At 48.5% G+C, this 12,002-nt stretch overlaps 1 protein-coding gene across 2 annotated transcripts in view; it reads right to left on the reverse strand.

The window, feature by feature from the left end:
- The window catches only part of URI1 (URI1 prefoldin like chaperone), a 61,584-nt gene that overhangs the window by 18,265 nt on the left and 31,317 nt on the right, over positions 1–12,002 (reverse strand). For both annotated transcript variants that reach the window (XM_066583987.1, XM_066583988.1), the window contains exon 4: positions 11,286–11,421. In XM_066583987.1, the coding sequence (XP_066440084.1) occupies positions 11,286–11,421 (136 nt within the window). The remainder of the gene's footprint in view (positions 1–11,285; positions 11,422–12,002) is intronic.

A 12,002-nucleotide genomic window follows, 5' to 3' on the forward strand; every position in this document is an offset into this window, starting at 1 on the left:
TGCAACAAGTGCATACACAAAAAAAATGCATGCTGCGAGAATGACGCGGATTTCACGGCCCGCGTGACCGATCCCCCAGACTGTAATCACACGGCGATTGTGACCCCTAAAAAAAATAAATAAAAATACATTTTAAAGTATATATTTTTTCAGCGATTTTCATCCGTTTTGCATCAGTTTTTCACGAACATAAAAAAAAAAAAAAAAAACCTGGCTAAAATTGTCATTTCTTTTTATGGTCGCCATGGTTACATGCCTCACAGACGGATCCCACTCGCCCCACGCGACTGCAGTTTTTTTTTAAAACACACCCATTGAGTTGAATCCGACCAATAGAGTCCGAGCCGCCGCCCCCCGCCAGCGCAAAGAGATCCCCGTGTGAACATCGCATTTAAATCAAACTTTTTTTTATTTCTCGCAATTTCGGTCCAATTTTTTGTCCAAAAATTGCGCAGAAAACCTTCCTGTGTGAACAGCGCCGCAGCGGGTCTGACCCCTGGTCTCGCGGATAGCGCATCATTAACTCCCTGCGAGGAGTGCCACTGAACAGACTCCGCTCTGCTACATCCGTGTACGCCGCCCGCGGCCTGGCAGCTGTCAATAGTGATTTTCTAAATGTGAAACGTTTTTCCCGTTTATCTGGCGCAGCACTCCCTCCTGTCCTGCGGGCGGCGCTGTTGCAGCGGATGCAGTTCTACCAGCCGACACAGTTCCACTAATTGATCGGACGTTCATGTACGACCCGTGGAGCGCAGAAGGCGCCAGAAAACCTCCGCTAGGTAAATGGGCTTTTTATAAGAGCCACAACCCTCGCTACGCCATTGAAACGGCGTCTGTCCAGCGTGTGGGGGAGGGGCGGGGCGCTAATACTTATACAATGTGCCGCAGTTACAGAATCTGCCGTTCTGAGGTACGGAAAAAGATGCGTAACAACACTAGAGGGCGCTATAACGGCATTCATACCAGCTGTCACCCAGTTTTCCAAGCATTCTGAATGGCAACATTGCCAAGAATAGCAGCAACGGCAGCCCGGCCCGTCCTCCACAGGGTGCCCGGTGCCACACTACTATGTTAGCGGTCTAAGAGAGAATCTGTGGTGCCCCTAGCAACCAATCACAGCGCAGCGTTCATTTATTATACTGCTGAGATAACATGAAAGCTGCGCTGTGATTGGTTGTTATATATTATACTGCTGAGGTAACATGAAAGCTGTGCTGTGATTGGTTGTTATATATTATACTGCTGAGGTAACATGAAAGCTGCGCTGTGATTGGTTGTTATATATTATACCGCTGGGGTAATATGAAAGCTGCGCTGTGATTGGTTGTTATATATTATACCGCTGAGGTAACATGAAAGCTGTGCTGTGATTGGTTGTTATATATTATACCGCTGAGGTAACATGAAAGCTGCGCTGTGATTGGTTGTTATATATTATACTGCTGAGGTAACATGAAAGCTGCGCTGTGATTGGTTGTTATATATTATACCGCTGAGGTAACATGAAAGCTGCGCTGTGATTGGTTGTTATATATTATAATGCTGAGGTAACATGAAAGCTGCTGTGCTGTGATTGGTTGTTATATATTATAATGCTGAGGTAACATGAAAGCGGCTGTGCTGTGATTGGTTGTTATATATTATACCGCTGAGGTAACATGAAAGCTGCGCTGTGATTGGTTGTTATATATTATACCGCTGAGGTAACATGAAAGCTGCGCTGTGATTGGTTGTTATATATTATATCACAGAGGTAACATGAAAGCTGCGCTGTGATTGGTTGTTATATATTATAATGCTGAGGTAACATGAAAGCTGCGCTGTGATTGGTTTATATATATTATACCGATGAGGTAACATGAAAGCTGCGCTGTGATTGGTTGTTATATATTATTTCCACAGCAGAAATCTGCATTAATTCCTCATCAAAATCAGTATCTAAAGTCACACCATTGGTGCAGATCCACAGCCGATTCCAGTCTTCCATATGAAATCGGCGGCGGATCCTTGATCTGATTGATTGCCGGGGACAAATCTCCCTTCTGTCTTCACTCGCTACAACACAAGGGAATAAACAGCTGGTTAGGTGATGCGCAAGAGGGCTGTCAGTCACCCCAGGAAAGATAGCGGCGCTCGGTAGCTGCTGCTGCTGGGTGACAGTGTGCGCTGCAGTCCTGGTGCCGGCAGTGAGCTCAGGATACAGAAGTGAGAGGAGCGCCATTATGTGTAGGCAGTGAGCAGCCATTTGTACGCGGTGTGTTTAGGTGCTACATGCGGTCCTAATTATTCATTCACAGCGCTAAGTGAAAGGCCGAAATCAACTGCGGACCCACGCCAGAACCCTGGTTGATACTGCCAGTAGCATATGCTTAACTCAAAGATTAAGCCATGCATGTGTAAGTACACACGGCCGATACAGCGAAACTGTGAATGGCTCATTAAATCAGTTATGGTTCCTTTGATCACTCCTGGGGAACAGGAGAAGTCACAGAAGATTGGGAAAGGGCAAATTTTGTCCCCATCTTCAAAAAAGGGAAGAAGGTGGATCCAGGAAACTACAGGCCTGTGAGCCTGACTTCTATACCGGGAAAGATCTTTGAGCAAATATTAAACAGCATGTATGCAGGTCCTTCTATGATAGAATCACTGACTGGGTTGATCAGGGAAATGCGGTGGATATAGTATATCTTGACCTCAGTAAAGCATGTGACAAAGTATCTTAAACTGTACTTATTGAAAAAATGACCAAATATGGACTTAACAAGGCAACTGTTAGGTGGATTCACAACTGGCTGAGTGATCGTACTCAAAGAGTGGTCATAAATGGCTGCACATTCAAGTGGAAGAATGTATCAAGTGGGGTACCACAAGGCTCTGTCCTGGGCCCAGTGTTGGTCAACAGTTTTATAAATTATCTGGGGGCGGGAATTGATGGGAAACTTACCAAATTTTCTGATGACATAAAGCTAGGAGAGATAGCTAACACTAGGGAAGAGGGGGAGGATTCAAAAAGATCTAGAAAAGCTTGAACAGTGGTCGGCGACTAACAGAATGGTATTTAACAAGGAGAAATGCAAAGTCCTACATCTGGGCAAGAAAAATGAAAAAAGCACATACAGAATGGGAGGAATTGAGCTAAGCAGCAGCACATGTGAAAAAGACTTGGGTATACTAATAGATCATAGACTGAACATGAGTCAACAGTGTGATGCAGCAGCCAAAAAGGCAAACACAATTCTGGGATGTATTAAGAGAAGCATAGAGTCTAGATCACATGAGGTCATTATCCCCCTCTACTCTTCCCTAGTCAGACCTCATCTGGAATACTGTGTCCAGTTCTGGACACCCCAATTTAAAAAAAGACACAGACAAATTGGAGCAAGTTCAGAGAAGAGTTACCAAGACGGTGAGCGGTCTGCAAATCATGTCCTATGAAGAACGGTTAAAGGATCTGGGAATGTTTAGCAGAAGAGAAGGCTGAGAGGAGACTTAATAGCAGACTACAAATATCTGAAGGGCTGTCACAGTCCAGAGGGATCAGCCCTATTCTCATCTGTACAAGGAAAGACAATGGGATGAAACTGAAAGTGGAGGAGACACAGATTAGATATTAGACAGTGAGGGGGATCAATGAGTGGGACAGGTTACCATGGGAGGTGGGGAGTTCTCCTTCAATGAAACTCTTCAGAGGCTGGACAAACATCTCTCTGGGATGATTTAGTGATCCTGCACCGAGCAGGGGTCTGACCCGATGACCCCATAGGTCCCTTCCAACTCTACCATTCTAGGAGTCTGTGATTAAACCGCGTCAGAACCCGTACCGATGATTTTTGGTGTGGATTTCTGCTCTGTGTGAACGCACCTTTAAGGAAGTCATATTGGTTGTCACCCAGCTTTCCAAGAACCCTGAAAGGCAAAACCACATAATAATGCAGCTGTTACATAGATTTGATGCCCAGAAGCATGAGGGAACAGCAATGACAATCTCTGGAAAGGCTATAAAGCGTTCATATCGGTACTCACCCAACTTTTCTAGACCTGCTTAGCTATATAACCGTACAGGAGTGGGGGAGAAGGTTGTATTATTTAATGACTAGGCGGTACTGACAGTTATAGTCTGGAAAAGCTGGGTCGCAACCCCCAGCATCATTCTGGGCGTCACCTAGCTTTCCCAGAAGTGGAGCAAGAAACAATGTGGGTGCTGTAATAAGGACATGGTGGCAGTCACCCAGCTTTCTGAGAACCTGATCTACGGGTGCGTTCACACATCGCAGAAATGCTGCGCTTTTGTGGTGGAATTTCCAAAGCAAAACCGCAGGTTAGAGTTAGGCGAACTTCACGCGGATAAGCGTGATAGAGGGCCGCGAATCATGATCAGATATCTCGCTCGCCAGAAGGTGGATTCACTGCGGGTGCGAGGTATTTTTACGTCTAAACCGCCTCGCAGCTGCGGCGGAGGATCGCGGGGATTCCGCCATCGTTTTCAATTGGAGACCTCACAACATGTGCACCTAGCCAACAATGGGCGCTGCGAGCGCACACACGCGGTGCCATACGGAAAAACATCGCTCATGTGTACGACCCCATATAGAGCCTCGTGTGGTGCAGAGTGTTAAAGCAGCAGAATGCAGTCCTAAGCTCTCGCTCACGACCTGAAGGTTGCAGGTTCAATCACCCCATGGTTCAGGTAGCGGCTCAAGGTTGACTCAGCCTTCCGAGGTCGGTAAAAGGAGTACCCAGCTTGGTGGGGGGGTAATAAATCAATTACCTGAAAGCGCTGCGGAATAAGTTGGTGCCATACAAACCACACTTTCCGTTTCTCAGCTCCTCTACGAAAGCAGAACCCAACTGGACAAAGCGATTGATCATGTGACTAAACCGAACGGCGCTGAGCAGACCTCACTGACCAGAATACGGTTTTTGTTCAGTCCGTGCGGCGCCATTTCGTCCCGTATTTTATCGAAAATCAGAACAGAACTGCCGAGGCCGATGTGAGCCGGCCCTAAAACAAGATTCAACTCCACGTATCGAAACGCATTTCAGTCCCTGCCCGCTGCCCCGTACCGGACCCGCCAGGTTTAGCGCAGTCCCATTAACCCTTCCTGGGGCCGCTCTCCGGTGGGTGATCATGAATTGCAGATCATGTGGCTCCAGATTAAAGCTACTTGAGTCTATATAGAGCTGATTTCAAGGAGGACCTGATCCGCCCGTCTATCAGCGCCGATTACCCTTCCAAATGACTCCGTATCTTATATCAATCAATGAAGAACGGCGAGCGCCTCGAGATCCCTTATTTCAATAATCCTGATAATTTCTCCCCCCCCCCCCCATCTCTTCTCCCAATGATTTCTTTTCTTATGCTAAGCAGCTCGGAGAAGACTTTTTTCTGTTGCGCCAGGATATTTATGCCGCCTTGCGAGACGCGTTACTGCTATTTTTGGCGAGTAAAAAATCAAAAGTCTTTTAAAGAACTTTAATGGCTTAATACGTGCGACGCGTTCTGGAAACGGCACAATGGGAAGGAGGTAATTATGACCCCCCCCCCTCATCCCAGCAAGTTTATTACTGCCAGGCAAGAGGAAAGATATGACATAAAGTAAGACAATGCCGAGATATTAGCAAATGTCTTCCAGATCGACCTGAAGGTGCCAGGCGCTGGAGCGGCACCCGAAAACGCTACAAATAGCCCCAGACACCTGCGGAGGACCGTTACACCCGAGAGCCCGAGCTATGAGGGTTCTATCACTTCCTAACAGAACCTGCATGCTGATGGTTTCCCAGGTCAAGGAGGAAGAAAGAGGAAGTCCCCATAAAAAAAAATGTGCAGCAATACGGAATTCAGGAGAGTAGGAAAGCTGGGTGACTTCTGATAAGACCACATTACAGTGTGGAGTAGTCGCTCAACTTTCCCAGAGTCCTGAATGGGAGGGAAGTCTGATAGAGCAGGTAAATTATATAGAGACAGATGGTGTATGCAAGACAGTAGGAAAGTTGGGTGACAACCAATATGACCACCGTTGGCGTTCGCATTGGTTAGTCTGCTTTCTTGGAGTCCTGAATGGGAAATCTGATGCGTAGTTCAGGAATATTGGAGAGAGAGATATGGCATTCAAGACAGTAGGAAAGCTGGGTGACAAGTGATATGACCCCCATTACAGTTCTGACTGTGATGGTTATATCAGTTTTCACCCAGCTTTCCTACTATCCCAGGTACACAGTCTCCAATTTCCATGTGCTACGCATCAGAGATCCCATTCAGGACTCTAGGAAAGCTTAGTGACTGCCCCAAACTGCAACTGTGAGCTGTCCTACTGTACTGAATACCAAATCTGCACTTCTCCGATATCCTTTGATCTATCAGGTTTCCCAGTCAGGAGTCAGGGAAAGCAGAGTGATCAACATGACAGTTCTGATTGGAGAAGTCACTCAGCTTTCTTTAAGTCCTGAAAGGGGGATCTGATAGAGCAGGGATATTGGAGAGCCAGACAAGGAATGCAGGACAGTAGGAAAGCTGGGTAACGCCTTCCATTCCCATTCCATTGTTTGCAATCCGCGTTGGATCGCAAATCTGCTTTGCGGAAAACAATTGAGTGACGTGTCAGTAATTGGCGCAGATTTGGCGCTGTTTTCGTTTTACCACAGAGGTTTAACCCCACAGTGACCGGCCTATTTTGGGTCTTATGGACCAGTGATGTTAATCATCGCATTGCAAGAGCCGTGACGTGTTGATAGAGGTTTTAGGGGGGGGGGGTTTGGGGGGGGGTTCCTTTGTACATTCTGGGGTAGATATAAGTCTGCACCCCCTGTTAGAACGGCCGGTATTGTAATAAAACTACAATAATGTGGTTGCATAAGTGTTCACACCCTCTTATATTAGGGGTGTGGTTGTGTTCAGCATTAGCCAATCACATGTAACCTCCTGATAGATAGTAGTCTGCACTCCGCTGCCAGTATTTACTGGGATTCTGGGTTCCCCCCATAGAAAGTTCGGCTCTTCTAGGATTTTCCTGACATTTTCTTGGTTGGTTGGTAAAGATCTTACAGAACATCAAAGGGGTCTGATTGTTGGAAGGAGTCAGTCAGGAGAAGGGGGCCAAAAGATGGCCAAGGCATTACATGTACCATGGGGCACAGGGGAGACCGTCAGCAAGAAGGGGATTATTGGCCCAATAGTGACATCACCAAAGACTGGATGGCCCTCAGAAATGGATGAAGAGACCAGAAGAAGATTGGTCCAGGAGGCCAAGAGGCCGACAGCAACAGTAAAGGAGCTGCAGGAGCTTCTGGCAAGTCCTGGTTGTGTAGTCATGTGACAACCATCTCCGTATTCGTCATATGTCTTGGCTGCGGGGAAGGGGGCAAGAAGGAAGCCTTGTCTAACAAAGATGAACATCCAAGCCAGGCCATGTTTTACCAAAACCTCCATCAGGTCTGCCAGAAGTCTGTGGGGAACATGTTCTGTCTGATGAGACCGAGGGGGAACTTGTGGGCCAAAACTCCAAAAGGGATGTTTGGTGTAAAGCCAACACTGCCATCGCCAGAAGACCCCCGACCCGCAGTGACGGTGGTGGGGGCAGCATTATGTGGGGGCTGTTCTGCTGCTGGAACCGGGGTCTTAGTCAAGGGGGGAAGGGGGGATTATGAACAGCCCCAAATATCAGTCCATTTTGGCCCAAAACATTCAGGCCTCGGCTAAAAAGCTGAAGATGAAGAGGAACTTCACCTTCCAGGATAACAGCGACCCAAAGCAGAGCCGACATCTCACCAGGGGTGCGGAGACCTTTCATATCCACCGTATAAAGTGTTGTGTAACTTAATACATTCCTTTTTTTTGGGGGGGGGGTGGGGGAGCCACTCTCCCCGTCATCTGCTTACATGCTACAGTTATTGATTGTGGCTTGTAAGGGGTTAACTGCTAGGATCTGAGGTTTCTCCGTTCCTGGCCATTAGAGCAGGAGCCCCGCTGTCAGTAGTCAGTCAAGCCACCACCATAACAAGATGCATGTGCAGGTTTTAAGCCCATTGGTGAGGTCAGTAACAAGGGGTATTGGACGTCACTAAGGGGTTAAGGACAAAGCTGAGCTCACCTGTTCAACCCTAGCAACCAATCACAGCAGTGCTTTCATTTTAGCACAACAGTTTGAGAAAATGAAAGCCGAGCTCTGATTGGTTACAACGAGCAGGAAGGACATTCATTCTGTTAACCCATAACTGTCTGTAACTCTTCCAATCCTCCAGCTGAGAGAAGCAGCGGGCTGTATGGAATCTATACTTTTCAATATAAACCAGAATGTTTCCATTCACTGACAGCAAGCAGTTTTATTCTTCCAGGTACACTTGGGGTGGAACCGCTCCATAAGTAATTCCCCACCAGGGAAGAGAGACAATAAAATCGCCATCTGTCTGGTAATGGATAAGGAGCGGCGCTGCGAGTCAAGGTGGAAGACGACACGGAGAGATTCTCAGTCCCACGAGGATTCTAACCCCCTTCCTTCAAGTGGAGGAGGCGGCGGTGCGTGTCGGGGGAGTACAGAGCGCTCGTCTCATCCGCACCTGAGGGTCCCCCGAGGCGCCTGCAGCAGATTCTCCAGAAACGCCGTTAAATATCATTTTCTATTAGAACGTAACTTAAGTCTAATCAATTGTGCTGCGCAAATGTCAGAAGCGACGAGAGCCGCGCCGAGAACGGCAGAGCGTCGCACCGTCAGAGCGAGGTACCCCCAACCAGGACCTAAGGGGGATTCCCAGCTTATAAAGTGATATGACCTCACGGCACGATCGGGGAGGTCCGACCTCCGGGACCCCCACAGATCCTGGGAATGAAGGTGTCCGCAGTTCTGCGTCCCCCTCACAGCGACACCTTGTAGACAGTCCCATCCAAGTGACTTGGGCGAGGACTGCACGGCGCAGTAAGCGAATACGGTCATGTTGCCGCAACCGTGACCTGACCATTGCAAGAAAACCATCAAGTTAGGATGCCTTCTAGTTGCCCGGACGGTAAACCCGCCTCGTCGTGCTGCAATATAGGAGCGAAGGTCGGGCAGTTCTGGAATGCAGGGCTCTGAGAAAGTTGTGTGACAGCGGTTATCCTCCTCGCCCCAAGTCTCAACCAGTGCGCCATTTGTGAGTGTCACAGAACAGTAATGGCAGCCATATTGCTCGTCGCCACCCAGCTTTTCCAAAATGTAAAATTGCCTGTTGTATAGTGATAGGGGATCACTGCTTAACCAGGAAAGCTGGGTGCCCCCCAATAGGACTTCACTACTTGGCAGCCATATTGGTTTCACCCAGCTTTGTAGACTTTAACGAGGACGACTCAAGGACTTGTACGTTCTCTGCGGTTAACCCCTTGGAGGTCTCGCTGCCGGGGAAGATAATTCCAGCCTGCGGTTTATTACCATATGGTAAAGTCAAAGCCTTAAAATAGCAGCACAACCCATCAGACTCCTGACGTCCCATCAGCCGAGCCCCCCGGTGTATTCCCCGATGCCGGCGCCATCACTTCAACCTGGAGCATTAAGGCTCTTGATTAGCACTTCCCTTAATCAGGAAGGGAAGGCGAAGAGCGCCGTTCCCTCGGCTGGCTTCATTCGGCGCTGTCTGTAATCACCGTTTACTAAGACGGGTGTGAAAACTTTCGCTAACTTTTTTTAATTGCTTAAATGCATCTTAAATCTCCCTCCGGCTGCTGGGGGAGCGCCCCTGGAAGGACGGCGCTACCTTTCTCCAAAGACACTCCGCTTGGAACAGCGGCCAGGTTTTCTCAACGAGGAGTAAGTCGCTGCGAGACACTCCTGGCGGAGCGCTGAAATACAACAGGTCCGATCCTTCTTTAACCCCTTAAGGGGTGCGGATTTTTTTTTCCCCCTCCATTTTTGGTTTCTTCAACCACTTTCACAAAATCCAAACTTTTTTCCCCGTAGATTCAGCAGTGGGGGGGCTCGTGTTTTGTACGACAAGTTGTATTTTTCAGTTATACTACGTCAGGCACTTTATGACGTACTGAGAGCCTAATGTTTAACTGGAGTGAAAGAGAAAAACTATTTTGCCATGGGGTGGGGGAGGGGTGTGTGTGTGTGTGTGTGTGTGTGTGTGTGTGTGTGTGTGTGTGTGTGGTGGGGGTGGGGGAAGAGAGGGTTTATTTAAAAACTTTTAATATCCTTTTTTCCCCCTTCATTTTTGCTTAATTTTTTATTACCCAGGAGGGACTTGAACTTGCGATAGTTCGTTTATACCATATGCTGCAATATTTCAGTATTGCAGTATATTGTATTCTATAAAGACTGGCCAAAGGCATGTTTTAGTTGGCAGAGACACACGGCAGCCCTGGATTGGGGCATTAAATGCGGCTATCAGAACAGCTTTTAAAGAGTTAACAGCCACAATGTGTGTCCACTGCCAAAGACAGCTTACAACGGCTGAGTATGGAGCGACTCGGCCCCTGATCCGGTCTGTAGAAACCCTGTGCATCCAGGACCTATGTATGTGTCCTGGGGTGCTAGGGGCTCAGGCCTGCTTCACAGAGTGTATTATGGGTGCATTTATCAGCCCGAAATACAAACAAGTGTCCCTGCCCGCCCTCCGTTCTACTAACCAGAACCACATCAGGGTCTATGATGCTCCGAGATCAGGTCAGTAGATCTGTGGTCAGGCCGGGACGCTTGCCAGTAATACGCCGGACCCCCTGGTTCGGATGACATTTACAACACCTCCAAGAAGAGGAAGAGGAGTAACATGACTGCAGAGTCAGACTAGATGGCGTTGCTTGATGTATCCATAAGAGATACATGAGTCTGCATTGGAGCTGCATACAAAAGGGTTAGAGTTTCCTTTTACCAGTCGCAGAACTGTACAAACCCTTTAACTCCTCACAGCAGATTCCATGTAAGGAAACACTCCAGCAGGAAGGCAAAGCGCCTCCCCGATGCAGAACACCCCGAAGGAAACTAGAAACACCCTCATCCAGTAACTACAAAGCAAAAAAACGGAGCGCCCAGTCCTGACGTCCCCTTCAATAATTCGTTTTCGTTGGAGTTCCCCTTTAAGGAAAGTTGGCCCTAAATCCAAAAAGCACCCCAAGTAACTACAGTATGTCTCCACCGTCTGGACCCAAGAAATCTTATCGGCAGTCAGCACTTATAGCATTGAGATCCGGCGTAGGGAGGAGACGATGGACTCCTCAGCCAATAGCAGGTCTACTGGGATGACTATGATCTGCGCCCCGCGCTGCGGAATATGTTGGCGCCGCATCCAGTAACCATCAGCGCTGGGATCTTTGTACTCACGCTTTTTCCTGTGATCCACTAGAGTCATTGCCTGTTTAGCTGAACATTTGGTGAACCAGTTGTCCCCGAGTAACACGGTAACCTCATTGGTCTGGACGAGGCGCCCGGGCATGAAAGCCAGAGGGCCGAAGGGTACCTGCGAGAGAGAGGGATCGTAAGACTCGGTTTACTTCCGAAACACATCGTACAAACGTGGAAATCGCAGCGAACATGCAGGTGGAGCGTCGGCTTTTCACCAACCTCATCGCTCACTTAGAGTCTTAGCGCTCTTCCACACGGGCGTGACGATGACTTAGCTCTGCTAAGCTGTCTCCCCTTTCCCTCCCCCTGTGTGGCTCTTGGCAAGGGGAGGAGGCGGGATGGGGCAGGAGCTGGTGTGCTAAGCTCACGCCCCCTCTCCTCCCCTTGTCAGCTACCAGCAATGGGAGGGGGTGGGAGCTTAGCAACTAGCTCGCGCCCCGCCCTCTCCCACTTCAAACAGCCGGCAAGGGGCGGAGAGAAGGAGGGAAAGGGGTGGAAGTTTAGCAAACATACTGCTCAACTCCCTCGCACCTCCCTTCTCTGGCAGTTACCATAGGCTCTCATTGGAGTCTATGGAGCCGCTGCCATATTCCGGCCAGAAGATAGTTCCTGAACCATTTTTCCTGGCTGACGTAAAAGCGCCCGGCTGACACGCGCTCCATATGCGCTATCTTTTACGCCACGGGAATACGCCTA

The sequence above is a fragment of the Eleutherodactylus coqui genome, chromosome 11 (assembly GCF_035609145.1).
Source record: "Eleutherodactylus coqui strain aEleCoq1 chromosome 11, aEleCoq1.hap1, whole genome shotgun sequence".
NCBI lineage: Eukaryota > Metazoa > Chordata > Amphibia > Anura > Eleutherodactylidae > Eleutherodactylus > Eleutherodactylus coqui.